General features: G+C 49.0%; 1 protein-coding gene across 2 annotated transcripts in view; it reads right to left on the bottom strand.

Moving 5' to 3' along the window:
* Positions 1 to 989: 989 nt before the first annotated feature.
* The window catches only part of LOC307089413 (chondroitin sulfate proteoglycan 4-like), a 38,790-nt gene continuing 12,265 nt past the window's right edge, over positions 990 to 27,514 (bottom strand). The window contains exons 9-22 of one of the 2 annotated variants that reach the window (XM_079755695.1): positions 26,938 to 27,465; positions 24,025 to 24,153; positions 23,391 to 23,576; positions 23,094 to 23,276; positions 19,706 to 19,882; positions 19,103 to 19,301; positions 12,110 to 12,241; positions 9,116 to 9,291; positions 8,537 to 8,933; positions 7,909 to 8,080; positions 7,007 to 7,403; positions 6,046 to 6,198; positions 5,257 to 5,841; positions 990 to 3,399 (exon numbers count right to left, since the gene is read on the bottom strand). In XM_079755695.1, the coding sequence (XP_079611821.1) occupies positions 2,272 to 3,399; positions 5,257 to 5,841; positions 6,046 to 6,198; positions 7,007 to 7,403; positions 7,909 to 8,080; positions 8,537 to 8,933; positions 9,116 to 9,291; positions 12,110 to 12,241; positions 19,103 to 19,301; positions 19,706 to 19,882; positions 23,094 to 23,276; positions 23,391 to 23,576; positions 24,025 to 24,153; positions 26,938 to 27,465 (4,542 nt within the window). In that variant the 3' untranslated portion in view covers positions 990 to 2,271. The remainder of the gene's footprint in view (positions 3,400 to 5,256; positions 5,842 to 6,045; positions 6,199 to 7,006; positions 7,404 to 7,908; positions 8,081 to 8,536; positions 8,934 to 9,115; positions 9,292 to 12,109; positions 12,242 to 19,102; positions 19,302 to 19,705; positions 19,883 to 23,093; positions 23,277 to 23,390; positions 23,577 to 24,024; positions 24,154 to 26,937; positions 27,466 to 27,514) is intronic. The other variant, XM_079755696.1, reaches the window with a different exon arrangement.

Here is a 27,514-nt window from a genome sequence, read left to right on the forward strand (position 1 = left end):
CGTCTTCCTCGGGGACTGCCGGTGGCTGATGGTGTCTGGGGAGAGGGATTCTCTTGGAGGTGTTGTGCAGAACGGTGCACTCAGCTATTTCTACCGGGGTGAAATTGGTTTTACATTCGACATTCGTCTATTTTCCGGGGTTGTATCTGTAACAGCGTCACGAAAACCGCACCAATTTCCTCCAGGATATTTATTTTGTACAGAAAACTAAGACTGACATTTCACAGGTTTGATCAACTCACCAAAATCAGCGAGTCTGGCGAAAGATCAAAGAAACCCCGCCGCATATACTTCCTAGTGCCATACGGCAGCTGAGTGCTTAGGGACCGTCAAAAAAGTGCAACGTCTTTTTTTTCAATTCTTAATAACTCACTGGAAATTCATCCTATCAACATCAAACCACTTCTGATGTGTTTATGAACTCGTTTTGTAGTTCCCACTACCTTTGTTTTAAAGAAAAACCTTTTAATTAAAAAAAAAGAGACAAAAGTAGTCAGTGCATATATAGCATCCATATTTAAGGTGTGTATTTGTGTATTTGCCATTGCAGAAGTATATAATTATTCGGATTTCTGGCAATATACGTTTTGGGCGGATTTTAGGTTGATTGGGCGGTTTTAAGTCTATAGTTGAGCTGGAAATTGCCAACAGAACAGCTCAGCTATCCTATATTTTATCTCAATTGTATTCAAACTTGATCACATTAGCTATTTGTTTAACTTTTACATTGTTTACTCCATTTAGACTCTGCTCAAATCCCTTCACTTGATTTACATTTAGGGCATGTAAGCCATTTAACATTTCTTTACGTCTTAAACTATGCGGCTTTACAAAAATATATTTTCAACCTCATTTTGATCTACAGCAATCACAGCATTTTCTGCAGGAAATGCATTTTCTAGTTAAACACATCATTCATAGCTCTCTGTAATAACATATATGTGCTTGAAGAATGAAAATATAGTTACGTTAATTTGATGTCCTTTATTTAAGAAAATCATCTGTAAAAGCTACTGAATGAAATTTTAGTGAAACAAAAGAAAAATGAACTGGGTTACAGTCTACGTCTCAAAATGGAGACATTAACCAATAAGAATTTATACAGAAAAACAATATCCAACAACCAAATAGTAGAATTATCAAATATATTCGGTGTCGTTAATCAAGTTAAATCTGCAGTCCTCAAAGCATATTAAAATATCACAAACGCTCACTGTGGACCTAACCATGATTCAATATATCAGATCAATGACATAAATGGCAAAATGATAAAAACTGAATGAAGGGGGAGTAGAAAGTAACAGTGTAGAGACTGGAAGTTTTACTTAAAACCTATCAACAACTTGCTGTTCATTCTGTGGAAGGCTTTTTTGACGAAACACACAGCATTTGTCACTATACATCCATCCTAATGCAGTTAGTATCTACATTACAGTCCCTATAACCAGTGTTGAAGTTACTTAACTCATTTGACCAATACTATCACAGCCATGGTTTTACACTGCATTTGAATTAAGGCAAGACAGGACAGGTCGTGTACAAATGTTTCCTCCTTTAGAAATCAATCCATGAGCCAACCATCAACATTAAAATTATTTCAACAATCAAAACAAAAGGAAAGCAAACAGAATGCATTTTAATAATGCCCTTAAAAATGGAAAACTGCAGTAGTTATTCAAATACAATATCCTCATTGGATGGGAACTGTTTGTATTATAGAGATAGAACAGTCAATATACCATGTATTCCCTTCTAGCTGCTTCTGTGTTCCGAAACGCACCCTTAGAGGCAATCACATATGATCTCATATTTACTGATCTAACCAGGAAGATATTCGCTGAGAAGAGGAGGATTTGGTGATTCACCCCAATAGGCGTTATCACGACCACATGAGGACTATGAACCTCTTTAAAGACAAAATCATACTTTAAACGTTTGGTTGCATTATGGTGCAGTGATACCCTGTTTAACAAATAATGAGTAATGAATGCATTTGCTTTGGTATGAAAATGTCTGTAATTCTACTTTGCAATGTGCAATATAAAACATGCTATTCCATTCCCAATTTGCAGTCTATTTATAGCTTTGACAGATGACCAAAAAAACAATTTCATAGACAAAAAATTTGAAAAACATAATGACCTCCCCAAAATACTTGTACTTGCCCAAAATGTATTGAAGTTCCACTTCAGTTAAATATACATGAACATGTTCAAGTAATTCTACTGTTGTGCCGTAAGTATTTATTCCACTGAGTTCTAAGTTATGTTGTCATACCCAGTACTGATTGTTCTTCAGAGAGGGGGAAGGGCTCCTGGGTATCTGACAGACCCTCAGCCTCCCAACGCTGGGGGTACTAGAGGTAACACCACTTGGGTGACCTCCAGGACCTCCAAGGTCTCCCATCCTACCACCACCAGCCCTCACGTTGGTCTCCTGCCGGCCGCTCAGCATGATGCTAGGGGCCAGGCTCCTCCTCCTGGGGAACTGGGCCACCACCGGGGAGCTGGGGCAGCTCCGGGGGACCATGGGGGTCACCACCACCGAGGGCATGGCAGGGCTGCGCTCCGGCCGGCCCAGGTATGGGCTGCCGTCCATGGGCAGCACTACAGCCGCCAGCTCCTGGAGGAGGCGGATGCGGGCCCGCTTCTCTCTGCGGTGCCTGAACACGCGGCACAGCACCACCAGGATGACAATGAGCAGCAGGCAGGCCAGCAGCGGAAGGATGAGCAGCAGGGGGTTGGAGGCGGGCTGGGGGAGGACCTCCATCTGCACAGGATGGAGGTTCGGAGGAGGGCCGCGTGCCAGGCCGGGGTTCCTCTGTACCGGAGGGTGGCTGTCGGGGGGTGGAGCGTGTTTCTTTCCGCCTGCACCTCCATCCCTCAACACATCCCCCACCGACCTCCCCGCTTCACCTGCAGCCCGGGTGTGGTTGGCCCCGCGATGGTGGTGGTGGTGGTGGGCCCTGGTCTTGTTGTGGAGCGTCCGGTTGTGGGCTCTGTGGGACAGGATGTGAGTGTTGGAGGGCACACTGGGCTTCGTGTGGGTCACGGTAGCTCCTCCTTCTCTGCCCCTCCCCCGGCCTTCCCTGAAGGAGTTGGTTTTGTTTGCCCCCGCGTGGTCCTTCTTAGGGCCGCTGTGATGCATGTGGTGGTGGGGCAGGATGGTGAAGTGCAGCTCCCCCACGGCCGGCTGCACCTGGCCCGCCCGCACCAGGAAGGTGAAGGAGTCATTGCGGGGCGTGGCGGGGGCGTGGCCTCGCGGGGGGGTCCCAGTCGACCCGTTGAGGAGTGGGAGGTCGTCGCTGAGCGTCTCCTGGATGGCCACGCGGCCTTGTACAACGTCCCGGAAGGTGAACGCCGTCAGGACCTCCGAGGTGTGGTCCAGGTCATAGGTCACCTGTGTTTTTTAAGGACGTGAGAAGGCAGATTACGTTGGGATCATTTTGGAGACAAAGTCACAGGTGTGTTTTGTTATATGAGATGTATTGGTTCATAGGTTGAACTGAAAAACATGTTCAAGGCACATCGGAGATGAATACAGCCATTGCGATTACCTTATGAACATTTGAAACTTTCTCTTGAGCAAGGTAGATTGTTTAGAGCAGTGGTTCTCATACTTTTTATACCGTAAACCACCTCATAAAATATTTGTCTCCCCAAGTACCACCATTATGAACGATGTTATAAAATATAACAAAATACAGTAGCATAGGCCGGCCCTATTCATCTATGCACAGTTCACGCAGGAGGCACTTCCCCCCCCACACACACACTGTTAGACTGTGTACCAACTGTGTACCAACAACCTTTTTACAAATGTTAGGCTGAATATAAATAATATAAAAAGTTCAGTTATCATGTTGATAACTGGACGTTTGTTCATCCAGTTGGTCACAGTAATATTTGCAGAACTGTTGTCCGCGCGATACGATGATGTTGTTCCTGACTATTGAATCGTGGGTTTTGGACTGCTTTAATCCAAGAAGTTTTCCTAGGGAAAATAAACTGTTTTTTTTTTTCAGTTCTGCGTGTTCGGTTGTAAGATTACGTTTGAGATGCAATAATTTCATAGATTAATTTCTAAGAACATCATCAAATACCACCTGTTCTCTTTTCACTGTCACAGATTCTACAATCTGCCTGAAATATTCTCCTCCTGTCTGCACTTGTTAGCCACCTGTTTTTTAACCATTCATAATTCTAGCGCTTATATCTTGCCGACAGTTTAGCTTGTAATCATAGTACTTAATTGTAGTTCTTAATTGTGTAGCATCTGCAGTAGCTAGCTATCACTGCTGTATACGTGGAATGGGTTAGCCTAGCAATGGTTAGTACTTGCACTTGGTTCTATGAACATCTTTACTGTACCGACAGCGATGTATTGTTTCACTTCTAATGACAAATGTACTTATTGTATGTCACGTTGGATAAAAGCGTCTGCTGAATGCCCTAAATGTAAATTTAAATGTAAATGTAATCGTGGATGTTTTCCACCCGCCACAACCCGTCTACGAAACAGGCTGATATTGAAACAAAAATATTACAGTAAAGGCAAAACCTTATTTTAAACTCCCATTTTAATTGTCTCATGGTTTATTTAGTTTTCATTAGTACAAGTATTTATTATTATATTATTATTATATTATATTATATTATATTATATTATATTATATTATATTATTATAATATAATAATTATATTATATTATTATTATATTATTAGATCAATACATTATTATTATGTTAAAAAATACATTAATATATATGTATATTTAGTATATCCTACATGTGAACCTCCTTAGATGTCGCAATTTGATTGGTTTCGCAATCATGGGATATTGGGCAATATTCCATGATTGTGATCTCAAACTCGGGATTGTGTTTTCATGCGGTCGTTTCTTCACGTTAATAAAAACGAATCAACCGCTAACAAAACCAATTAAATCCCGGCAAAAAGTGTAATCTTGTTTATTTTTGGAGTGTTCACGTGTAGTTTATACTAAAACAATTACTAACCTCAGGCTCCGTGAATTCCCCACTATTCACTTCGCCTTCGGCGAATAATTGTTAAATATCCACCAAATAGCGCATCGCGTACCACCAGTGGTATGCTTACCATAGTTAGAGAACCACTGGTCTAGAATGACTGCTGTTGTGCTGGGCAGCTCGAGTGTCTGACTGTATCAATGAGGTCAAAACGAATCCCAAATGTATCTGGTGACAACACTGAGGGCCGACCAAAGCGAGGGAGTTACCTTCACCAGTCGGCCGTGCTTGGGCGGAGAGAGGACGTGGAAGACGGGGTCGGCCCGGCTGACCCTGGCCAGCTCTGAAGCGTCCATCATGGCCTTGGACAGCTTGACCGCCACCCCGCTGGGCACGCGCACCTCCTCCCTCAGGAAGACCAGCGGCCGCACCGTCACGCTCACCACCTGCTCCGTCAGGTCCCTGTACACCACGCCGGGGTAGGAGGACGCTGACACTGACAACTTAAAGCTGTCTTCTGATTCGCTGAGCTCGGTCATGTGATACACCACCCGACCCGACCGTAGGTCCTCGTGTCTGAAGGCGACCACCTCCAGGTCGTTGATGGCGATGCGTCCATGGCGAGGGTGCGTCGTGACGGTGTAGGTGATGTTGCCAGGGTGACGGCCATTTGTTTGGGCGGCCAGCTGAGTGGTGGTGAGGACCACCGCGGTTCTGCTTTGAACCAATGAGAGGCCGGTGTTGTTCACCATGGAGATGGTGGCCTTGGTGACCTCCAGACTGAAGATCTTATAAAGCGGCCGGTGGTATCCGTCGGTCACGTTGAAGTAGAACACTCCAGTGGAGGGCACCCCCTAGAGGTGGGAGGACACATTTATTATATAATGCACTAATTCCGTCTGGTAAATCCTTTTATAGCGTGAGTTCCTGAATCTAGCCCAATCTAAATCGTTTTATCTCAACCCATCAGGCCCATCTGTGTCTCCCATCAACAGCCAGCTAAAGGAACCACAGTTAAAGCAGGATGTAGTGGTAAGAGTAGAGGAGTGGTCAGGGACCTGCTGGACGAAATGCAGCCGCCCGTGGTTGACGTCATACTGGGTGAAGGACGCCACCGCCTCCGGCCTCTCCCCCAGGGTCAGGTACCCGTTGCTGGGCTTGCGGACCACGCTGTAGTGCAGCTCCTCTGGAGGGGTGTCCTGGTCGTCCACCTGGATACAGTGAAGGTTTGGGGTACGTCCGGGCTACTGCTTCTTTTCAATTCTGAAGCTTCCACAATTCAGTTCACAAATGACCATTTTTGGCATAGACAAAGACAAATCGATCCACAACTGACCTGGAAGCCCTAATAAGAAAACACTGAAGTCTACAGATTACAGTCACACTACGTTCAGACTACATTCACACTACATTCACACTATATTTACACTTCATTCAGACTACATTCACACTACAATCACACTACATTCACAGTACATTCAGCCTATATTCAGACTCTATGCAGACTACAGTCACACTACGTTCAGATCACATTCACACTACAGTCACACTACATTCAGACTACATTCACACTACATTCAGACTACATTCACACTACATTCAGACTACATCACACTACATTCAAACTACAGTCACACTACAATCACACTACATTCACACTACATTCACACTACATTCAAACTTCAGTCAAACTACATTCACGCAATATTTAGAATGCATACATACTACATTCAGACAGAAGTCACTACATTCAAACTCCAGTCACACTGCATTCAGACTAGTCAACCTACATTTAGACTTCAGTCACACTACATTCAAACTACAGTCACACTACATTCAGACTACCTTCAGACCACATTCAGAATAAATTCAGACTAAATTGAGGCTACATTCAGACTACATTCAGACTGCATTCAGGCTACAATCAGACTAAACTGAGATCCCATTCACCAAACGTAGAACTGTGGTGCCAGATATCCATTCAGTTCACATCCCCTCAATGCAAAGGGCTAGCCCGACCTGAAGGTTCTCTGGCCCCAGGGTAATGGTCTCCCCCACCACCACCTGGACCCCCGGGGCGCTGGTCCTGAGGAGGGGGGGCTGGTCGTTGACAGGCTTCACCGATATGCTGAACCTCTCCATCACCTCCACTCGGTCCTCCGAGCGCCGCTGAGGAGGCCTGGCGAAGGAGGAGAGAGACAACGGCTCTGGGAGCGGGGACGGTGACCATGATGAGGATGATGACGATGACAACGATGATGATGATGAGGAGCAGGGAGGTGTGGAAGAAGAGAGTTTTTCCGAAGAAGCGACCCAGGCTCGGAAGACGAAACCGTCGTTGATGGTGTCTGAGTTGTCATGGATGTACGCAACGCCGTGCGTTTCCAGAGACTTCTGGGAGAAGATCAGATGTTCCCTGGAGGAGGACGAGAAAACAAGAAGGTCTTTTTTAGACAATGTTGTATAATTACCTCTGTGGAGATAATACCTGACTGTAATTAGTTAGGCAACCTCCACGTACTGCAGTACTTTTCAACTTCCATATCCAGCACTGTGTTTAGCTGGTTCTTGAGGAAAACGTGGGCACACAATGATTTATGTTAGGGTGTCAGTGGGGAGATACAGAGCCATACATCTTGGAGAACCAACTATCTTCTTAGAGCAAAGCCTACCCACAAGCATTTATGATACAGGGGCTAAGGGGTCGAGGGGCCTAACATGGGAGGGACTAAGGCTAATGCTCCCCACATGTGACCTATGGCCTCAAGCAATGTTTATGACATCTTCAGAGCCGGAAGGGATCATTTAGGGGTTACTTTAGGGACGATTGATCTGACCATATACACACAAGGAACATGCTCATCTAAAGGTTCTACTAAACGTAATTTTCAATCTTAAAATGCGGTCGTCGCGGTACTCACTTGCTGAGATTCTTTCCTCCAATAGAAAGCATCCCATGGCGGGGCAAGGCGATCACATGGTACAGCACCCGGTGACCATGACGACAGGGTTCTGGAACTCTCCCCATGAGGTTGGAGGCGTCCAACTTGTACCTGTCAATCATAACCTTACCCCCCTCCTCCACCAGAGCACCTGGGAGAGAGAGGGGGAAGGGAGAGAGGGAGGGTGAGAGAGAGAGAGGGAGGGGGAGAGAGAGAGAGCGGGAGAGGGAGGGGGAGGGGGAGAGAGAGAGAGAGAGAGGGAGGGGGAGAGAAAGAGGGAGAGGGGTCGAATTTCAGGTACAATCTATATTGAACTTGCGGAATCTACAATATAATATGCTATCTTTCAACGACAAGCAGGTGAAAGAGAAACATTTAGCCGTCTAGCATAGACGGCTAAATGTTTGCACTCGCCCATGATCACCCCAGTGGAATTCTAATGGAACTTCAACCAAGTTCGATACAATGGGGCTCAATAGAGAGTGCGCAAGCTCTCCGGGCTCTGGTGGTGCTCTGTTGTTAGAGCTTGCAGAGATTGCAACAGTAAGAGGTTCCATTTCGACACTGTATGTAAGTCTGGGCCAAGTCCCAAGAGCGTAAGGCTGACCTGTGTTGGCCCGGAGCTGGGATTTGCCAGCATGGCTGTCCTCATCAGAGGGTGTCTGGTCCTCTGACTGGGTCTCCCCAGCATTGGGGTCGTGGAGGTCGTTGAGGGGATGGTGGTGGTGAGGGGGTTGGGGGCTGGCGGTGGGAGAGTGGGAGAGGCGGCCGTCAGATGTGCTGCCCACCAGCGGGGTCTTGACAGTGGGAGGGTGTTGCGGGGGGCTGGTGGAGGTGCGGACGTAGTCTGTGAGGGGGGTACTGTGTGCGGTGATGAGGATGGTGAAGGTGTGTGGTGGGAGGGAAGCGGGCGGGGCGGAGACTGTGAAGAGGAAGGCGTCCTCCGCTGACCAGCCCACCGCTTCTGGAAGGTTCTGGTCGTACAGGATCACTCCAGCGTTCACCTGAGTCCCAGAGAATCAACAGATACGTAGGTCAACAGGAGGACAGCGGACACCTCCCTTCAGATTTAAACTAAGAACCCCCAAACAGAGCTGTGATGGGCTCTTGTTTCAGGCCTGGTTTGGTTTCTGCGAGCACCGGATTGGATGGCAGACTCAGTGTTTATGATGTCATTATCACCCACCATGCCCTGGGTGAATGAGGACACCGGCCGGCTAGAGTTGTCGGCGATCTGCTCCACCAGGCGCCCCAGTTTCGGGGGCGTGGTCACCGTGAACACAGCAGAATGGCTTCTCGTGATGTCACCGTCGTTATCGGTTACCACCTGAAGCACTTCCTTGGAGAGTGTCGTCACGGAGCCTAGAGGACAACCAGGAAATGACTCATCACCCCTTTCAACCAATGGTGAGGAATCAACACCAATTATACCTGCTGCTATCAGAACTGATAAACAGTTACACATATATAATATAAATACTTTAACAGGTGTCCACATTAGTTACAGTTTGAGCCTAGAAAACACAAAACTAAATGTTGGAAATGCCAAATTCAAGTGTTTTGAATTCTGTGAATATTCTTGGTAATATGATATTCTAAATTAGAAGTCAGCCTTTCAAACTTGTATCATAACATCAGACCGTACGTTTGAAACAACCTACTTTAGCTTTTCCTGTTCTCACGAGTCCTTCCAATCAACGGCACAGTCTCACCTAATGGACTTCAGATAAGGTTGTATTTATAGACGCAGGTTAGCCTGGTGCCATCAGACAAGAGCACAGAGTCAATATGTTCGAACGCTAACACCAGGAAACGGAGCGGTTGTGGGATCCCCGTTTAGAAATGGACTCATGCATGCAGCTCCACCAAGATCCAAATGATAGGCCACCCAGGGGCCTCAGTTATCAGCTGTACTTACGCACAGATTTGGGCGTAAAAAGTGCCAAATGTACTTATATTTAGGAATGTGTCTAAATATAAGCACAGCTCTGGCAATGCGTACGAACAGTATCTAGTGGTAGATTAGCGATGTTACAAGCAAAAAGCAAAAGCATTTAAGAGTGTCAACGTATGCATTAGGCAATCAACATCCACATACAGTATGTCCCATGTTTACTTTAATTAGAAAACATTAAATTACTCCTTTGTCTAATTATTTATTTTAAAAACAAATGTCAAACCATATAAAAGTCAAGGGTGGAAAAGGTTTTAAATGTAGTTCAATTGCTTATCTTGCGTTATTGGAAGACTTGGCATACCAGGAACTCCGCAGGGAGTGCGTTTTCAAAGACCGGCATGGCGGGTTGCTGACGTCTCACGTCTGTGGGCTGTGCCTCTTTTTTTAGACTTCAGATAGTGTTCTCACTTCCGGCCATACTGGATAAACTGCATCAGTCAGTTTTTCCGATGCAGCAAGCTTTCTTTTATTTGTAATGCCCCCTGCACTAAGTGAGCCAAAAAGTAACTTTTGGTCTAATTCAACCTCGTCTACGAGCGATTCCATTTTAATGCTGGATACGTTTATTTTCTTCGCTCTCTTTGCCATTATAGCGGTGAGGGGAAGAACACATTCTCATGGTTGATAAAGGATGCGTTGTGACTTCATCCTCATCTTCCAACCGCTTATCCGGGGTCGGGTCGCGGGGGCAGCTGATCCAGCATGGGACTGTGACCATACATGGTTAATTGGAGGAGTTTCTGAATGCAAATGGTCTGAGCGTAAACGCGCATGGTACTTAAGAACAGGTGGGATTTATCAAGATTCCTTACTTACTGATGGGTCTATGATTGCCTTTTGCCCGTTTAATAAGTACCGATTTTTTGTGCATAGGGTTCTACATAGGGTTGATAAATGAGGCCCTAGGACAGGGGTATTCAACTAAAATTTAACTAAAATTCAAATAGGTCCAGTTAGAGAAAATGTCCTCAAGCAAAGGTCCGGAACATCATAATGTCTAACTTGCGTTATGATTCAGTGTGATATATATTGAATTAGCCTAGTAGTTGTATCAACGTCTGCATGTAATCAACAACTGACTGTCAGATCAATACAGGAAGAACAATTCAATAACATTTCGGCAAGATAGGAGATATGTATTATTTAAGGAGGTTCAACTGACTAAACTGAAACTAATCTCATCAATGAAAAGAAGGGCTACATTTAAAATCAAAATGGTGAAAATAAATATAATAATAATGTTAAAATAGATAAAATCTATACTTCATTTTGGAAAAATAAAATAAAGTATAGCAGCAGCTTGAGTTTCCCCTTTTTCTTTGTGAATGTTTTAACAGTTTCAACCAATTTCAAAAACAGATATCTCAACACATCTTAACAACAATCTCAACAAAACAGTTTTAGCTTCTCTTTTATCCAACTCCCCCACTTTCTGTTGTTCAGTGAGAGAACTGAGCTCTAGCTTGTCCTGCCAGGAGTTTAAATCTAGGCTGGAATGATGTCAGGGCCATTCTCATGCACATGTGCAGGTGCTCATTGGTGAGCCTGGATCGATATTTACTTTTAATTATGTTCAGGCTGAGTAGCATCACGTGTGATGGCTTAACTCAAATGCAAATGGTCAATGGATTTCCTGATTCGCTAAACCAGTACCGTAATGTCTAGAAACGCTGCACTGGTCAAAATAGAAGCGCCCGTCAAAATTAAAAATACTTGAATAATTTATTGACTATAGGTCCGGGTCCGTACAGGACGGCGTCTGGGTCCGGACCCGGACCGCGGTCCGCCTGTTAGTGACCCCTGTCCTAGGAGATCAGAGCATTCAAACAAGGAGACAGAGGCTACGAGGCCGCTTAAACTCTTCCATAGCTGTGAGATAGCCATGACATTTAGGTCCTGATTCAAATCACCTGAGAACCACATGGTCCATGGCCTTTCTGTATTGGTGAATGGGTGTGTGTCATGAACAATATTCTTCATGACACACACCCATGCACCAACACAGACACAACTCATGGGTGTCGAGGGATCAACTACAAGGCTGCTGGTTCAATCCCCAGCTCATGCAGGTAAAATGGTGGAGGTATCCCTGGAAACAAGCTGGTTGTTAGCTTGCATGATTCACCCCAGCCACCGTTGTGTGGGAAGGTGAAGGGCCGGTTGTGCAGGGGGTGGGAGAGGCTGATCAGAATGAGGACATGTATGGGAGGTTGAGGACCACACCTGGGTACACCTCCAGGGGCTGGTTCCTGTGCAGGCTGAGCAGACGGGAGCGAGCGACTGTGCTGAAGATCTGCCGGGGGGCAAAGTTCACCCCATCATTGACCTGGAAGTGGAATCCCCCAGACAGCGCGCCTGCATACAACACACAAACAACATCAACATCTTTCTTTGTTTAATCCAACCACAATTAAGTAGCGTTTAGAATCGATAGTTATGATATTATAACTCTAGTTCTATGATTGTAGGCGTAGCCGTCTGGGCTTCGCCTTATGGGCTTGTCCCGTGCGCATGCTCGCGCACACTGAAAATTTCAACTATGCACCAATCAACATGGGCACCACCCACATTTCCCACGGCACTGTGTATATAAGGCGGCGCATACTCCACGCTATTCTTTCAGCATTTGGAGGGTACAGCAGGTGGGAAACTAGACGGCTACGCCTACAATCATAGGACTAGAGTTATAATATCATAATTATCATTCTATTTCATGTAGGCTACGCCGTCTAGGCTTCACCTTATGGGCTAAGGCGAACTTCTGCTGGACCCCAGTCAAAAAACTTCAACTGGCGAGCCAATAGGAACCCCTCTAGTCCGTTTTTCATTTGAAAAACGGCGGGAGAGAAATACTGGCAGTCAAATCGAACTCGCCAGAGGGCGAGAGGATATTAACGACGCTGCTTAAAAGAACATGCCCATATTCTTAAGCCGTAGAAGGGGCCCCGGACTCCAACACAGAGTGGCCGAGTGAGCCCCTGGACATGTCTAACATGTAAAAACGGAAAAAGGGGCCGGGGGAAGACCAAGACGCAGCCGCGCAGATGTCTTCCACCAAAACGCCTCTGAGTAGAGCCGTTGAAGCAGCCACGCCCCGTGTCGAGTGAGCTTTAATGCCCAACAGTGGCGCTAAGCCCTGCCGAGAGTAGGCTAAGCAAACACCCTCACATATCCAGCGAGAAAACCACTGTTTAGAGAGAGCGCGGCCCCTGCCAGCGTCGCTAAAAAACACAAACTGTTGTGTGGAGCGGAACGCGGCCGAGCGTTTCACATAGCCAGCGTCTGCACCGGGCACAGGAAATGCAACTACGCCTCCGCCTCACTAGAATGAGGCAGGGGGTGAAAAGCCTTAGGCATGATATCTCTCAACCGGAAAGAACTGTTAATGTTCTTTGGGAGGAACGCAGGATTAGGTCTGAGCAGCGCAAAGGAGCTGTCCTCGTTAAGCAACAAGCAGCTCGGGCTGACAGACTGAGCAGTCAACTCACTGGCCCGCTTGGCAAAAACCAAAGCCAATAAGAGGGCCGTCTTAAAGGACAGGGCATCCAAAGGGTTCGAGACAGAGGCTCGAAAGGGTCCCTGGACAACCCGCGCAACACGGTGGGGAGATCCCATCATGGTGTAACCACGTGCGAAACAGGCCTAACACATCTAGCCCACGCAAGAATCTCTTGACCACTGGATGGCTGAAGATCGGTCTACCATCACAGCCTGCATGGCCAGCCGAAACGGCTGCCGCATAGACATTGATAGTGGAGAAGACCAAACCTTTTTCCAATCAGTAGACCTACTGAAGAAACGCAAGCACACTTCCCACTTCGCATTGAGATGGGACAGCGTGGTTCCTGTCACACCAATTAGAGAAAGCGCCCCACTTCACCGCATAGAGGGAAGACGTAGAAGGTGCACAAGCACTCTGGATAGTGTTGATAACCGCTGGAGTTATCAACACTATCCAGAGTGCAGGAGCACTCTGGATAGTGTTGGAGGAGCCAAACCAACAGCCGTCCCGAAACATCTGGCGGGTGGTGCACTGTCCCGTGGGCCTGTGAAAGCGCGTCCGATCTGAACGGTACCGGCCACTGCGCCGTCCGTGAGAGCGCCGCTAGTTCTGGAAACCACAGAGCTCAATAGTTCCCAATATTCCTGGTCTGGTGACACTGAACGGGGTACAAGGAGCACCCTGAGCTTGTGTCGCATGGGGTCCAACCGTTGACGAGCAAACCACCGCTGGAGTCTGCGCATAAAGAGCAGACCCAGGGGAACCACGGGATGGGCGGCTGCCATCAGCCCTAACAGGCGCATGGTGGACAGTGCGGTCACGTTTCTGCGAATGTGAAAGCGGGAGAGTGCCAACAGGACGGCGTCTCGTCGAGGAGGCAAGAGCATCACTGTTATGGTGGCTGAGTCTAGGCAAAGCCCCAAGTAGACTATCTGCCGGCTGGGGAGCGGGGAGCTCTTTTCCCAGTTGATGGCAAAACCAAGGAAAGAGAGATGGTTAATCACCGTCATGGTGTCCCTTCTCGCAGCTTCCTCTGAGTTGCTCAGAATAAGTAGGTCGTCGAGGTACAAGAGAACCCTCTTTCCCTGATGCCTGCGTCCCAACGCCGTCTCCACACTCTTTGAGAAGTTGCGCGGGGCCAGGGAGTAGCCGAATGGCAGGCACTGGTACTCGTATGCCACCCCCATAAAGGCAAAGCGGAGAAACTTACTGTGCGCCTGCCGAACAGGGACTTGGAAGTAAGCATCCTTGAGATCCAGGGATGTGAACCAGTCGCCCTCTCTCACACATCGGAGCAGCGCTCTGATAGTGAGCATTCTGAATTTCCTTGCGGAAACAAATCTGTTGAACACGCAAAGATCCAGAATAGGTCTATTCTCCTCTGACCTCTTGGAAACCAGGAAGTAGCGGGAGTAAAACCCCAGCTGTGACTCGTGGGGGAGAACGGTAGTGATGGCCGCCTTCTCCAAGAGACGGGCCACCTCTGCTGCCAGAGCCGTGCTTGCCGCTGGGTCCCGTAGCCTGGTCTCCACGAAGCCCATAATTGGTGGGGGATGGCGCTTGAACTGTATGGGATGGCCCCATCTCAACGTGTTGTCCAACCACGATGGTAGAATGCACCACTCTTGCCAACAGGAATAGCAGTCGGAGAGAGGGCGAGCTGACAGCTGAGGAACGCTGTCCAGGAATAACCCGTATTCCTCGGCCCCTACTGCCTCCACACTTTGTGTGAACCAAGGGCCCCCTCCCATGAAAGGGAGGGGGCTCAGCGAGCGTACAAACAGTGAGCTGTCTAGACGCTGCCCTCATTTCTGCTGAACAGGAAGCGAGCCGTCTAGCCTCTGCACTCGTGCCCGATGAACGAGCAACGAGCTGTCTAGCCGCCGCGCTAGGATCGCTGCGTTGTCCGCTAGCTGTAACCACAGCGCGCAGACCCATCTTCCCACCTTCCACAGACTGTAGGAGGGAGGTAGAGGGGATAATGTGGGGAACTAGTAGCCTGGTACACGCATCCGTATCTACGGCCTTGTGTAAGGAGTCTCCAGACCGCCCACAAAGCTTAAAGGGACGCCACTTATTTGAAGCAGGTGAACCAGAGGTTATGTAAACACGCCGTCCGGCCGACCACCCTACAGCCACCAGACTGAGAGGGGGAAAGAGGCAGCCTAGAGGAATGCACAACAAGCGTAGGATGCAGTTGGCCTAGGGAATATCGCTCTTTAGGAAGTATGTTACAGACTTCAGACCCGCTGATGCCTCCACCCTGTCCAACGACCCCTCCTTTCCAGATGAGCTAAAGAAGTTCTATGCTCGTTTTGACTGCAACAACGAGATGGCCAGCAAGGCCACTCTCCCTGCAAACCACTTGCCCTTCACACTCTCCCCTACAAAGGGGAGGGCAGCACTGAGCAGAACCAACAAATGCAAGGCCGCTGGCCCCGATGGCATCCCCGGATTTGTACTCAACACCTGTGCAGAGCAGCTGGCCGGGGTCATGACCAGCATTTCCAACCTGTCTCTATCCCAAGCAAAAGTCCCTGCGTTCTTCAAATCCACCTCAATTGTGCCTGTCCCTAAACACCGTTCCCCAAAGAGCCTGAATGATTACCGACCTGTGGCACTCACTTCCACCATCATGAGATGCTTCGAGAGGCTGGTTTTAGCCCACCTGAAAACCAAACTTCCACCCACACTAGACCTCTATCAGTTTGCCTACCGTCATAACAGGAGCACGGACGATGCCATCACCACAGTCCCAGCCCTTTACCACCTGAACCTGTGTAACACCTACGTAAGGCTGCTGTTTATTGATTTCAGCTCGACATTCAATTCAATCATCCCCTCAAAACTAATCAATAAGCTCAGTGTCCTTGGCATCGACACCCCCCCCCCCCCCCCCCCCCCCCCCCCCCCCGCAATTGGATACTGGACTTTCTGACCAACAGACCCCAGCATGTCAGACTGGATAAGCTCACCTCCCAAACACTCATCATGAACAATGGTCTTCCTCAGAGCTGCGTGCTGAGTCCCCTCCTCTACTCCCTCTTCACACATGACTGCAGTTCTGTTCATGCTTCAAACACAATCGTAAAGTTTGCAGACGATACAACCGTGGTCGGGCTCATCAGCAAAAACGATGAGTCGGCATACAGGGAAGAGGTCCACCTGGCAGAGTGGTGCAGCAACAACAACCTTGCCCTCAACACAAGCAAGACTAAAGAGATCATTGTGGACTTCAGAAGGAGCAAATAGGCACACACCCCCCTGTCCATATCAATGGGGAGGCGGTCAAGCGTGTCACCAGCTTTAAGTTCCTTGGAGTCCACATCTCTGAGGACCTCTCCTGGACCCCCAACATCACAACCCTGATCAAGAAGGCACACAAGCGCATGTTCTTCCTCAGCAAATTGGCTAAAGTCCTTCTATCCCCCCAAATGCTGCTGAACTTTTACCGCTGTACCATCGAGAGAATCCTCACCACCTGCATCATAGTCTGGTACGGCAACTGCACCATCAAGGACCAAAAATCACTGCAGAGGGTGGTGAAGATCGCCCAACGCATCACCAAGACCACTCTCCCTACCATAACCTCAATACACGAGAAGAGGTGCCTTCGAAAAGCACGCAACATCATAAAGGATACCTCTCACCCCAACCATGGACTGTACCCTTCAACGTGGCACCCGCTCTGGGGCACACTAACGCAGCCTCCCAGGTTAAACTAACAGGACTATATACAGCTTCTTCTCCTCAGCTGTCAGACTGCATACAAAATACCCATCCATATCTCATACTGCCTAGTCCACTGCTAATTCACGCTTTTCTGCACTACCTGCACTTTATTGTATAACTGTTGTAATTAACTGTAATTAATTTGCTGCACAGATATTATATTGTAAATATATTTATACATGTTGCTCAAACTGATCTTTGCCCTCTGGTTAGACCCACCTACATTTCGTTGCATTGTAACCCATTACTGTGCAATGACAATAAAGTGAATCTAATCTGATCTAATGTACTGCCGTTCGGCCGAACGGTCTTTATTATCTTTATCGAAAGGTTGGAAAGAAAAACTGGGAGCCAGCTTGCGGTGCGTCTGGCTCCGCTGTGTTGCTCTCCCCTGCTGCGTAGGCGGCGGCTGCGGCATCGGGGTTGGAGGCTGCCCCCTGGAGCGTTGGGACCGGGCTCGACCCCGCTTCTTTCCGGCCTGCTGGTGGGAGGAGCCCGTGAGAATCGCCCCAAACCAGGAACGATTCTCACGGACAGACTGCTGGTGCGCGAGCACCTCCGAGAACCGAGGCCCAAATAGTCCATCCGGAGCTAATGGGCCCTGGACGAGGCTGGCCCGCTCTCGTTCCGGCACTGCAGTGTGGGAGAGCCATATGGCCCTCTGGATCATGGTCGTCCAGGCCATATGCCGGCCGGCCGAAACGGCTATCGGCTGGTATAGCTGGAGGATGGCGCTGGAGAAGCGGAAAACCACCAGCCATCTTGCGGCTTCCTCCGGGCCGTATGCCAGCCGACATGGAGGCCAGGGCAGAGGAGAGCAGGGCGAGGTTGTTGATCACCGCCGCAGATTGTGAGGCACAGATGAACCCTCTGTCCGTCAGGCCGACAATCTCGCCAAACCCCCTCGCCTGAGTATCAGCCCACCCCTCCACTTCCTTGAAGTCGGAGAAGGCCTTCACCAGGGACTTCAATGTAGAAGGGTCCCCACCCGCAGTGGTGAAGAAATGCTGAACGGGTGGGAACAGGGGGCACTGGGTAGCCCACCAGGAGGAAGACAGGGTGCCAAAGCACTCGCCTTGCATGTCATCCGACATGGGGGCGAGAGGCAGGGCTGGCATAGGGATGCCCTTGATGGCCGCCGCCTCACCCATGATTTCGCAGAACAGATCGGCCATCCGGTGTGGCTTCTCCCTGGGGACGACCGTGGCGGTGGAAGCCCTGGAGTGGGAGAACCCGGACGCAGAGTCCGCAAAGACGTCGTCCAAGGAGGCGTCGTTGTCCACCTCGATATGGCCGTTGTCGTCTTCAACGTCCAGGACTAAGGCCTTAAAAATGTCGACGGCCTCGGAGAGGTCCACCGACGGTGAGAAGAAGAGGTGCCTGGAGAGGAGCCCCACTTTAGGCAGCGCACGGCAGGCGGCGGGGGTAACCAAGGCAACCAAGGCATGTTCAGCGCCGAGGCATCTGAAACACGGCAGGTGCCCGTCACCCTGCGCCAGAGAAGCGGGACAGGAAGCACAATGAGGCCCTGAAAAGGGCCCAGCTCTTAAGGAAGCGCTCTCCAGTGGCCCTGAAAAGGGCCATTGGTCTGTCGCCTCGCCCACGCCGCTGCCACAAGGTTCTTGAAGCTTAGAAGTCATTATCTGCTGTTGATCAGTACAATGCTGAAAGAAAAGGGAGGATGAGCGGCGGTATGCGCCGCCTTACATACACACGGTGCCATGGGAAATGCGGGCGGTGCCCACGTTGATTGGTGCATAGTTCTCACCTCTATGTGGATGGAGCTGGGGGTGGTGTTGTTAGTGGTACATGGAGCAGGGGGTGGTGTTGTTAGTGGGCCTGTCTCACCTCTATGTGGATGGACCTGGGGTGATGTTGTTAGCCCGTCTCACCTCTATGTGGATTGACCTGGGGGTGGTGTTGTTAGCCCGTCTCACCTCTATGTGGAGGGACCAGGGGCTGGTGTTGTTGGCCCGTCTCACCTCTGTGTATGAACAGGAGCTGTCGGCTGTGGATGTCCCTCTGGGTGAAGCTGAGGATGCTCCTGGACGGGGCGGTCCTCAGGGCCAGGTGTCCGTTGCTGGGGGGCGTGACCTGGAACTCCAGCCCCTCTGGGCCTGTGTCCTGGTCCTCTGCACTCAGCTCCTCCTCCGTCACCTCCGTCACGGAGCCCACCCACACCTGGTGGGGGGAGGGGGAGGGGAGGAAGGAGAGAGAGAACCAAAAGAACACACATAAAAACACAATTACCATAACAGTTTCCAACTGCTTGGGGACAGAGTCCGTCTCTGATAACGAGGTTTGATTGAATGTCACACCTCCTAATCTTTAATGAAGAAGAGCTCAACCGAAACGGAGAAGAGCGCCCTCTAGTGGTGAATTGCTAGATTCAAGTGTCTGTGCTTGTATTCATGTATATTTAATATGTATTTATGTATATTTACGTGTATATGAGTGGGTCATTATATGTATGTGTGTGTGTTTGTGTGTGTGTGTGTGTGTGTGTATGTGTGTGTGTGTGTGTGTGTGTGTGCTAGTGTGTGTGTATACGTGTGTTTTTGTGTGTGTTTGAGTGTGTGTGAGACCTTGAGCATCTTGTTAGTGGTGACGGTGGGGGTTTGGTCGTTGATGGGTGTGATAGTGATGGAGACGTTGGCCCGCCCACTGTGCTTCCTGCTCTCCGTCTGATTGGCTCTGATGGTGAAGCTGTCACTCAACGTGTCGCTGCCATCATGGATGTAGAATATATACTCTCGCTCCAACTGGAACATGTAGAATATATATATAGAGAGGGAGAGAGAGAGAGAGAAAGAGAGAGAGAGAGAGAGAGAGAGAGAGAGAGAGAGTATTAGCCTGGCTATTGCCAAACCAAGCTCAATCGTAGATTGCACGTTGGTCTGGGGAAGCTGCCGTCATTTTCTTCAGCACAATAGGCTTGATCAATGGGCCTAGTTCAAATGACTCTGTACGCAATTGGCTGCCTGCCGTCGCTTCCCTGTGTTCATTGTGTTAAACCAGCCAATAGTGCGCCGGGGGAAAAGCCAGCTTGGTGATTTGCTCCCGCAAAAACGTATCAGAAGCAGAAAGAAATGTATTGCTCTTCTCCAGACCCTTCTGCAGGTCAAACTCAAATCGCCGGCAGAATTGGCGAGGCTACCCAGTCTAGGAGAACATGTAGATAATAAGAATACGTATATCTATATATCTATATATAGATATATAGATACCAGTAAGCCATGAGTACCTAGCAAACCATGTAGCACTCACAACATTGACGTTGCCATTACTTTTGGTGATCTCGATTTTGGTAAGTGGTCTAACGTTTCCTTTGGTCGCTAACATGGTACTGTAACTCAATGAATGGAATGCTTTGTGTAATAAAACATGAACAATGTCCTCTGTTTCCAATGTTTCCATTGTACACTTTATTTGCAAATGTTAGAATCTCGCTATCGTTCAGAGGATTTCACTTGCTTTGCGTCTCTTGGACTGAGCGGCAATGCAGAGCGGGTTTGTTATCGACAGCGTTGCCAGATTGGGCAGATTTCCCGCCCAATGATAATTTTTCCAGACTAACGTGATTAAAAGTAGCCCAATTGGGTGGGAAATCTGCCCAATCTGGCAACACTGCTCACCAGCCACGGATCCTGCTTATTGGTTAATAGCGCAGCGCAAATAGATTTTAGCGCGAATCAGACCCCTTAAGGTCACACCCACTCAGAGGAGGACTTTCCTCCTCTCTCCCTTTGAAACCTATGTTATTCACCGGCCGCCAGTACTTTTGGGGAAATGAATGGGAGTCAATGGAGGCTGAGGGAGGAACGCCCTCCCTGAAGTAATTGTCAATAGGCGATAGGGGGTGCTAATGTCCCTTTAACCAGGGAAACAAACATTATATATTCAAAGGCATATCTAAGGGCATTAATTCATAACAGTAGTCTGGGCAATGTACATTTTTTATTCTCAACAATGTTAAGGAGGATCTTCCTCCCTCTCCTCAATGGAGAAGCCTCCACTGATACCTATTGTGGGGGGACGTGCGACGTCTGGCCTGCAGGGGGAGTATGGACAGGTTGGGAGCGCACGGGATTGGCTGGGGGGATTGGACCTGGGGGCGAGCAGGTGTCTGCACTCAGGTCAATCAGGGAGGGTGTACTTATGTGCCTGCTTTCTGTTGTAGTAGGAGAAGGAAAACCCGGAGCATGGACCCCCGAGATCCCCACGAGGGAAACCCACACGAGTCCCGAGAGAGAGAGACATTGTGGGAACGAACCCCTTTTTCGTTACCGTTACGAGTTTTTGTGTTCTCGTTTTAAAAACAATAAAAGAGACCTCCCGCTGAGGGACAGCACCCCTGCCTGCTCACCTTTGTGTGTGCGTGGACCTGTTACAGTGGAGCCCAAAGTGGGGCGCGAGCACGGGAGGATGGACCAGTCCCCATTGGGAAATGTACTCGGGCACCTGGCCCAGATGGCCGAGCGGCAAGGCCAGCTCCACCAAGCCCAGAATGAGGCGCTCACGGAGCTGGCCCAGTCCTTGGCCGCCGATCGGGCCATGCTCCGTTCCGAAAATGGGGGAGGCCGACGACGCGGAAGCCTTCCTTGAGACCTTCCAGGGGGTGGCCGAGGTCTCGGGGTGGCCTCGCCCGGAGTGGGCGCACCGGCTCCTGCCGCTCCTGACCAGAGAGGCGCAGCTCGCGGCCCACAGCCTGCCGGCCGGAGCCCAGCAGGACTACGACGCCATCACCAGGGCCATCCGGGACCGGCTGGGCCTCTACCCTGAGGAACATCGGGGGCGGTTCCGGGCTCTGGCCTTCAGCGAGGGGGACCGACCCTACGCCTTCGCCCAGCAGCTGAGGGACCAGGCCTGGAGGTGGTTTTCCCAGACCGGAACACAGCGGAGGACGTGGTCGAGCAGCCCTGGAAAGATTTGTGGAGGGGCTGCCGGCTCAGACCTCCGCCTGGCTCCGGTACCACCAGCCCGAGAGTCTCGCTGTGCCGCGGTCGTCCTGGCGGAGAGCCACCTGCAGCCACCACCGGCGGGCCCACGTACCGGGGCGGCTGCCCCACGGCGGGAGAGGCCAACCCCGACGCCGAGGGCGAGATGGGGGGGGGGGGGGCGGTCCAGAGCGGGCACATGAGTCGCCTTCCCCCCCCACTCCACAGACGGGTGCTCAGGCGGCAGGGGAGGGGTGTTGGCGGTGTGGGCGGCCTGGCCTCGCCACGGCGGGAGTGCCCCATGATGGAGGTGGGTCAGGTCGTCCGCGTCACCGGGGCCCCGTCTCCTCCCCACGGTCCCGGCGAGGCGTACCGTATCCCGGTGAGGATACAGCGGGGGACGCACCAGGCGCTGTTGGACTCGGGCTGATGATCCATGACCATGATCCACCAGCGCCTGGTGCGGTCCGAGGCATTGGTGGAGGCGTCGAGCGTTTCGGTGAGCTGTATACACGGGGATGTGCACGAGTATCCTTTGGTCCCCATCGAAATTCGTTGTGGGGGTAGAAAAAATAGGGTCAAGGTGGCGGTTAGTTCGAGCCTCTCGCATCCCCTGATTCTTGGGTTGGATTGGGCGGGGTTTCCACAGCAACCCTGCCTGCTCACCTTTGTGTGTGTGTGGACCCGTTACACCTATATATACATATATATATAGTTTAGGGGCGTGATTGCCCGTGTCGCAAGGGAGGGTTTGCAAAGTCTGTGTGTTTGATTGGGGGGTTGTGTGCGTACCTCTGTCGGTGTCTGTACCTGTGTGTGTATATACCTCTTTGTGTATGTGTGTGTGTGTGTGGGTGTGTGTGTGTGGGTGTGTGTGTGTGTGTGTGTGTGTGTGTGTGTGTGTGTGTGTGTGTGTGTGTATGTGTGTGTGTGTATGTGTGTGTATGTGTGTGGGCATGTGTGTACCTGTGTGTGTGTGTGCGTTTTTGTGTGTGTTTTTGTGTGTACCTGTGTGTGTTTGTGTGTGTGTGTGTACCTCAGTCTGTGTGAAGGCGCTGATTGGCATGCCAGGGATCCTGCTGTGCTCCAGGTGTCCGTGCCGCGGCGCTGCGATGACCTCATACAGGAAGTTCATCCCTCGAAAGTGGTGGTTGGTCACCCTTATGACATCAGGGGTCAGAGGTTTGGTGGAGCCCTCGTCCAGGGTCATCCCCAACACCTGTTAGTCAATAAACAATATCACACATAACCACCGTCATTACACGTATTTAAAGGTTGTTTAGTCAATGCAATATATGAAATAACTGTCCATAGTGTCAGGAGAAAGCTGGACCTGAAGTGGGAGGAGCTTGGGGATTACATCAATCTCCACTGTGATTGGTCCAACCTCTGTCACTCCATTGGTGGCGACCAATAAGAGAGAGTCATTTGTGCCTCCTGTGGCTTCATGTCTGTAGGAGACCCTCCCCCGGTTGAGGTCTTCCTGGCTGAAAGAGGTGATTGGATGCTGTGTGTTGCCCTGGGCAACAGAGAGATGAGGGATCAGCAATGATTAAACAACAGAATAACTATTAATAGAGGTTACACAACAGTCTAAAGAAAGATTATATCTCTGCATCAATAGGCTCCTGGGTCTCAACACCCTGGTTTTCATCAATGGTTCTGGGTCTGTGATTTTGAGCATAGTGAGCAAAAAAGTGATCAAAAGTCACAAATTCAGTGACATCTGATGTTCAGATTTGAAGATGGTGTGTCCTCTGAAACGTGTCCATCATAAACGGAGCGTTAGAGGGAACAGAGGAAGGGGACTGTGGGTCGCCAAGACCTGTGGTTAGAACCCTTGTTGGGACGTGGGCCTCACCCACGCTGTGGTGTGGAGACCCGTGGCGCTCGTACATGACGAGTTAACACAGATAGATCATTTGGACTGGCTGGAGTCCTTCCCAGAGGTGAGGTTGAGCTGTCACCTGGTGGTGTCGGTGGTGGAGCAGGTTGTGCTCCGTCTGGTCTCCTGAGGTCTTCAGGAGGGAGCCCAGCGAGGGAGGCCTCTGGACAGAGAACACGATCCCTGACGCCGGGCTGTCCTCGTGGGTCACCTGAAGATCAGGTCAGATGGAACGTGTTACTGCTTCTGTACCATACTGTTTCATGTACTACAATGTCCTCCTACTCCTTAATGTAACATGTTAACCTACTGTTTCATGTACTACAATGTCCTCCTAGTCCTTGCAGTAACATGTTAACCTACTGCTAACTGTAACAAGTTAACCTACTGTTTCATGTACTACAATGTCCTCCTACTCCTTAATGTAACATGTTAACCTACTGCTTCAGGTACTACAATGTCCTCCTACTCCTTACAGTAACATGTTAACCTACTGCTAACTGTAACATGTTAACCTACTGCTTCAGGTACTACAATGTCCTCCTACTCCTTACAGTAACATGTTAACCTACTGCTTCAGGTACTACAATGTCCTCCTACACCTTAAAGTAAAATGTTAACCTACTGTTTCATGTACTACAATGTCCTCCTACTACTTACAGTAACATGTTAACCTACTGCTTCAGGTACTACAATGTCCTCCTACTCCTTAAAGTAACATGTTAACCTACTGTTTCATGTACTACAATGTCCTCCTACTCCTTACAGTAACATGTTAACCTACTGCTTCAGGTACTACAATGTCATCCTACTCCTTACAGTAACATGTAACCTACTGCTTCAGGTACTACAATGTCCTCCTACTCCTTACAGTAACATGTTAACCTACTGCTTCAGGTACTACAATGTCCTCCTACTCCTTACAGTAACATGTAACCTACTGCTAACTGTAACATGTTAACCTACTGTTTCATGTACTACAATGTCCTCCTACTTCAAACAGTAACATGTTAACCTACTGCTTCAGGTACTACAATGTCCTCCTACTCCTTATTGTAACATGTTAACCTACTGATTCAGGTACTACAATGTCCTCCTACTCCTTAGAGTAACATGTTAACCTACTGTTTCATGTACCACAAATTCCTCCTACTCCTTAATGTAACATGTTAACCTACTGCTTCAGGTACTACAATGTCCTCCTACTCGTTACAGTAACATGTTAACCTACTGCTAACTGTAACATGTTAACCTACTGCTTCAGGTACTACAATGTCCTCCTACTCCTTACAGTAACATGTTAACCTACTGCTAACTGTTACATGTTAACCTACTGCTTCAGGTACTACAATGTCCTCCTACTCCTTACTGTAACATGTTAACCTACTGCTTCAGGTACTACAATGTCCTCCTACTCCTTACAGTAACATGTTAACCTACTGCTTCAGGTACTACAATGTCCTCCTACTCCTTACTGTAACATGTTAACCTACTGCTTCAGGTACTACAATGTCCTCCTACTCCTTACAGTAACATGTTAACCTACTGCTAACTGTAACATGTTAACCTACTGCTTCAGGTACCACAATGTCCTCCTACTCCATACAGTAATATGTTAACCTACTGCTAACTGTAACATGTTAACCTACTGCTTCAGGTACTACAATGTCCTCCTACTCCTTATAGTAACATGTTAACCTACTGCTTCAGGTACTACAATGTCCTCCTACTCCTTACAGTAACATGTTAACCTACTGCTTCAGGTACTACAATGTCCTCCTACTCCTTACAGTAACATGTTAACCTACTGCTAACTGTAACATGTTAACCTACTGCTTCAGGTACTACAATGTCCTCCTACTCCTTACAGTAACATGTTAACCTACTGCTTCAGGAACTACAATGTCCTCCTACTCCTTACAGTAACATGTTAACCTACTGCTTCAGGTACTACAATGTCCTCCTACTCCTTAATGTAACATGTCAACTTACTGCTTCAGGTACTACAATGTCCTCCTACTCCTTACAGTAACATGTTAACCTACCGTTTCATGTACTACAATGTCCTCCTACTCCTTACAGTAACATGTTAACCTACTGCTAACTGTAACATGTTAACCTACTGCTTCAGGTACTACAATGTCCTCCTACTCCTTAATGTAACATGTTCACCTACTGCCTCAGGTACTACAATGTCCTCCTACTCCTTAAAGTAACATGTTAACCTACTGCTTCAGGTACTACAATGTCATCCTACTCCTTAATGTAACATGTTAACCTACTGCTTCAGGTACTACAATGTCATCCTACTCCTTACAGTAACATGTTAACCTACTGCTTCAGGTACTACAATGTCCTCCTACTCCTTAATGTAACATGTAAACCTACTGCTTCAGGTACTACAATGTCATCCTACTCCTTACAGTAACATGTTAACCTACTGCTTCAGGTACTACAATGTCCTCCTACTCCTTACAGTAACATGTGAACCTACTGCTTACTGTAACATGTTAACCTACTGCTTCATGTACTACAATGTCCTCCTACTAGTTACTGTTACATGTTAACCTACTGCTTACTGTTACATGTTAAAAGAATGCTTACTGTAAAATGTAAAGCTACTGCTTACTGTAACATGTTAACCTACTGCTTCATGTACTATAATGTCCTGCTACTGCTTACTGTTACATGTTAACTTATGGCTTACTGTTACATGTTAAATTACTGCTTACTTTAACATGTTAACCTACTGCTTACTGTTACATTTTAACCTACTGCTTATGTTAACCTACTGCTTACGTTACATGTTAACCTACTGCTTGCTGTAACATGTTAATAACAATGCATACTATCCGGCCCAAAAATTTGATTTTAACATTTAAATGTAATATTTACGAGTTTCAAATAGCTGACCACCACTCCCCTGCCCAAAGTACATACTGTCTCCTCACCTTCAACTAAATATTTTCAAACTAAAAGTTCCCCCTCCTCTTACCTCCAGGAGCTCCCTGCCGACGGAGGCTGTGCTGCCCTCCTCCACCACCAGGGGACGGTGTGTCAGCACGGTGGGGGGTCTCTGGTGGCTCTCCAGGTACACCCTCACCACCACCCCGATGTCCAGGTGCACCTCTCTGCCCCCTCGTTCCGTCAGCCCCCTCTCCCCCGCTGTCCCCCTCCTCTCCTCCCCTCCTCGCTCCCTCACCCTGGCCGTCACGTTAAAGCCGTCGGACAGCTGGAGGCTGTTGTCATGACGATAGACCAGCAGACCGGCCCTCAGGTCCAGCTCGGTGAAGGTGGAGACGCCGCCGGTTGCCGTGGTAACCTCCTGATGGTTGGGGTCTGTGAGGAGGAGGACCCCGTGTGTGGGCGGGATGTAGACCTCGTAGGTCACCTCCCCCGGCGTTCTGACGTCCAGGTTGGTGAGGACACTGAGGTTGGCGGAGGTCAGGGTCGCGACCCCGCCCCGCTCCACCCAGAGCCCCGTGTTGCTGTCCACCTGCAGGTAGGGGTCCTCCGCCTTCACCTGCACCCCCAAACCAGCAGGAAAGATGTCAAATCACATCTAATAGCCC

Source organism: Pollachius pollachius (genome assembly GCF_949987615.1).
Source record: "Pollachius pollachius genome assembly, chromosome: 18".
Classification (NCBI taxonomy): Eukaryota; Metazoa; Chordata; class Actinopteri; order Gadiformes; family Gadidae; genus Pollachius; species Pollachius pollachius.